General features: G+C 34.8%; 1 protein-coding gene across 1 annotated transcript; it reads right to left on the reverse strand.

Moving 5' to 3' along the window:
• Window positions 1-3,250: 3,250 nt before the first annotated feature.
• Window positions 3,251-3,965, reverse strand: LOC111373268 (the record flags this gene model as incomplete). Its single annotated transcript, XM_022995774.1, has 2 exons — window positions 3,251-3,648; window positions 3,936-3,965. Coding segments are annotated over 2 exons (252 nt in total), but the record flags the coding sequence as incomplete, so codon positions are not given.
• Window positions 3,966-3,968: the final 3 nt, after the last annotated feature.

The raw sequence follows: 3,968 nt of genomic DNA on the forward strand, positions 1-3,968 counted from the left end.
GGGGGGGGGGAGTTTTTTTTTTTTTTTTTTTTGAATTAGCCATTATACCCTCAAAATAGTGTGTCGTGTGCGAGGCACTTGACACTTTGTCAGGCAAATTGTACCGAATTTGCAGGGGGAACCCAATGCTACAAATTTGGAGACTGGTGACCAAATGCCAAAATAAATATTGAAAATTGGGAGTCAAATGCCAAGAGAAGTGGAATAGAGATTCAATTGCTCATTTGAGTATAGAATGAGGATTGAATGTGCTGAATTTGCTTATATACATGCTAGGTGTCATTCTTAAACTGAAGGACTCTATAGAAATATCACGGAATTATTCTCAAGAAAAGGTCTAGAAAGAGTTTCTTATGAGTGGAAAGAGTCGTTACTTCCTGACCTCCTGTGGCCAAATAGTCATGAACTTGTTCAATGTACAGAGTAGAGAAGGTGAGAGAGTCTGAGATGCGGAGACAAATCAAGCTAACAAAGTTTAGCATGCTTTTGGTGTCCAAGGGTTTTGAATTTGAATTAAGTACCCTGAAATCAAGTTTTACGAAAGGAACTGTGGATGTATCCAAATGGGTTTTTCAGTTAAATTAAGTGACTCAGAAATGAAATTTGGATGTTAAACATGAGCTTTAGATTTGTGGGACTAAGTTTAGACGTCCGGAAGGGAGTTGTGGATGTAAACCCTAGAGGAGTGCCCCCTGTGTTTTGATCAATAAATCTTCAGTTATACTGAAAGACATCAATGCACCCATAAATTGTTGTGTCATCCTTTTTTATCCAGCGTCTAGCCTTGAACAACTTATATGTGGTCACACTTAATGCTTGTTTGAGCTCCATTTTTCCGATAACGCATTTTTTCAAAACTCATTTTCAACCACACGTCCTTCCATAAAATAATGTTTGTACGTAAATCCATTTTTTTTCTTATTTTTGATATTAATTAGCCCAAACAGGGGCTTAATTGTTAATTGCCACATCTCTTCTCATGGCACACTTAAATGTGTGTTTGATAGGAAGGATATTTAACATTGGATAGAATGGGAAAAAAAGTTAAAATCTTGATCGTTATATTGTCTACTTATGTCCATTGTCCACATCAGAGTACTAAACTTGCATTTAATGTATATGTATTCACACTACCTAAAGATCATCATGGATTGTCAAAGATATAAGATACACCTCATGGTAGGTGATTTTGAGGAAGACAACAAAAAATATGCATTGCATAGAGTTCAAGATTATTTTGAACTTCAGTTCATGTTTGTAATTGTAAAAATCTTCTGCATAAGCATAAACTAAACCACAGCATTGTCCGTCCTGTTGTCAGCGTCTTTGCCAAGCAAACGACTTTATCATTTCTTCCGTTCAGGTTTAAGAATGAATACAGACTGCAAGTGAAACCGAGGCTACATACTGTATTTGCCTCAAACACTAATGCTTCGGAGGGATCAAATGAAACTAAAAGAGCTGATGCTGCCCAAGGTCCTCCCTTCCTTACCATTGTGGCTGGTTTTTTAGTCTTCGCATTCATATGTTGGATCATTGGATCCATAATGATGTGGATTGTTGGCTTAATTGTCCATCCACCTCCATTAAAATGAGTTTGATTTTGCATTGTATTTGTGCATTAAGCCAACAGATTGTGATCAATGACGGAGACGAGCATTTTTGTTATCACTGTTAATCCAATTTTATTACTCAATGCTAGTGTTAATCGATGCTTTACTTTTGCCTACAAAGTCTAGATTATAAGATGGAATGGAAATACTGCCTAGGAGATCCCGCTTTCTGCTGGTGCAGGATCCTTTACAGTGGCCATATTTTTACACGCAAAGTAAATTTTACAAAAAAAATGTTCAATGAAAACAAGGCAGCATCCTATTATTTTTTACCTTTCAATTTCAGGAAATAGTCTTGATAATTTCAGGGAAAGGAAGAATGGATTTTAGTAACTCAAGCTCGGGCTGTAAGCAAAAATCGTAAAACAGAAAAATCGAACCGAAACTGCATTTTAGAAACCGTCGGTTTGGTGCCACGTGGACCCGGTCAACGAAATGGTTTTGAACCAAACCAAACCGGTCAAAATAGTTTGGTTTAGGTTTGAGAATTTTAATTGCGGTTTAAAATCAAACCGGACTGGCAAAAAAAATATAAAAATAAAAAAATAAAAAATGAAATTTTTTGAAAATTCATCCAAATATGTAAAATTCAATAGTTTTGTCATTTGTGTGTATTTTTGTCAATTTCTAATTTTCGAATACATATATATTATTATTATTTAATAATCTCAAAATTAAGATAATCTACCAAAAGCCCATTTTCTCTTCAGAATTCAGATAAACTCCAGCCGACACCCGACACAGTCTTGAGCCACCGACGCCACACACACTTTTTCTTCAAATTTTTTACCCCTCTTTAAAGTTGAATTGTAGTCCATTACACCAAATCGGAGACAAAGAGATCATAGGCCTTTGGTGCTAATATTTATTACGAATAAAATTTCAAATCAATAATTTTTTAGGCAAACTGAGGTAAGCTTCGTAACATACAAACTTGAGCTTGTGTAATAGTTATGTTTAGATATTATAAGCAACTACTTTATTATTGTGGTTGGTTATTATTTGTTTAATCAGTAACATTTTTTCAGATATGATGATCACGAAATCTTGTAGGATATTACTATGTTTTTGGACCTTATATTTTGTTTAGTAGACTTGTATTGTAGCGTTATCATAAAGTAATTAGCATAAAAAAGGTGAACAAAAATGAAAAAAACTATGTTTTAGTTTATTGTAATTTCACTTTGATTTAGTACATATATTTAGCTCCTGTTCGAGCCATATTTTTCATGTTATCATAATGAGAAAATTGACCGTTGGAGAGGAAGCTGAGTCTCACGCATAAAACAATAGATCAACAAATACAGTTGGACTTGTGCGATAATAGTCTAAATGTTCATTTTTTTGTCCCAAAAATTTGGTTCAAACAAAAGCTTAGATTGTTTTAGATTTATAGCTAATAAGATATAAATATATATTGAATTCAATGAATTAATGTCATAAAAGTAGACAGACAAAAAAATATACGACGAAATCGAAGGTTTAAAACTGGACCAAACCGTTAGGTTTAGGTTTGAGTTTTTTTTTCAAACCGTTCAAAATGGTTTGGTTTGGATTTGAATTTTTCTCAAATCGGTTTAAACGGTTTGATTTGAAAATTTGTCAAAAACCGATTTTTACCGGACCGCTTACACCCCTAGCACAAGCACACATCTAATTTTCAAATTGAAGCATGTATTCCAGTTACACTATAAGATGAATTCTTACATGAATTGCCAAATGCATATCCTACTGCCGTTTGGTGGGCTATACTAAAAGAAATGCATCTATTGACGTTCGCAAAGAAATCTCATTATATTTATAAATAGAGGAACTACTCAGAATCTTTACCCTTGGCTTCATGGTTATCTTCTCCAACAGTCGCTGTAAAATCACGCCTGTCATCAGAAGTGGCAGTAATAACTGGCATCCATACATCAGCTGTACTACTTAAGAGCGACTGGACCTGCGGGTCTGCAGCCATTGCGGAGGATATCATCTCATCTACGTTGTCCAACTTTGCTGATAATTTATCCAACTCATTTGCTATCTCCATCTAATTAGACGTAGACATTGCAACAAAAAAATAGTTATGCAAGAAACTATAGTTCGCAAACATAAACTTGCAGGTGCAAAGACAGAGAATGCTAATAGAGGATTAGTCCGAGCGGAACAATGTTAAAGTAGTAAAGAAGAAATAAATTTTGCCCATTACACGATCCAATATTATGTAATGCTACACGCCAAACATGCCTTGCCTATTACACGTTTTTTCTTGTGAGTATTGAACACCAAACATGCCTCAAAAGAATCCTAAAATGGCTGAATTGAGCCTTGGATTACCTCATTGAGATTTCGAGCAGATTTGGACGGAAC

Source organism: Olea europaea, unplaced genomic scaffold (genome assembly GCF_002742605.1).
Source record: "Olea europaea var. sylvestris unplaced genomic scaffold, O_europaea_v1 scaffold11011, whole genome shotgun sequence".
Classification (NCBI taxonomy): domain Eukaryota; kingdom Viridiplantae; phylum Streptophyta; class Magnoliopsida; order Lamiales; family Oleaceae; genus Olea; species Olea europaea.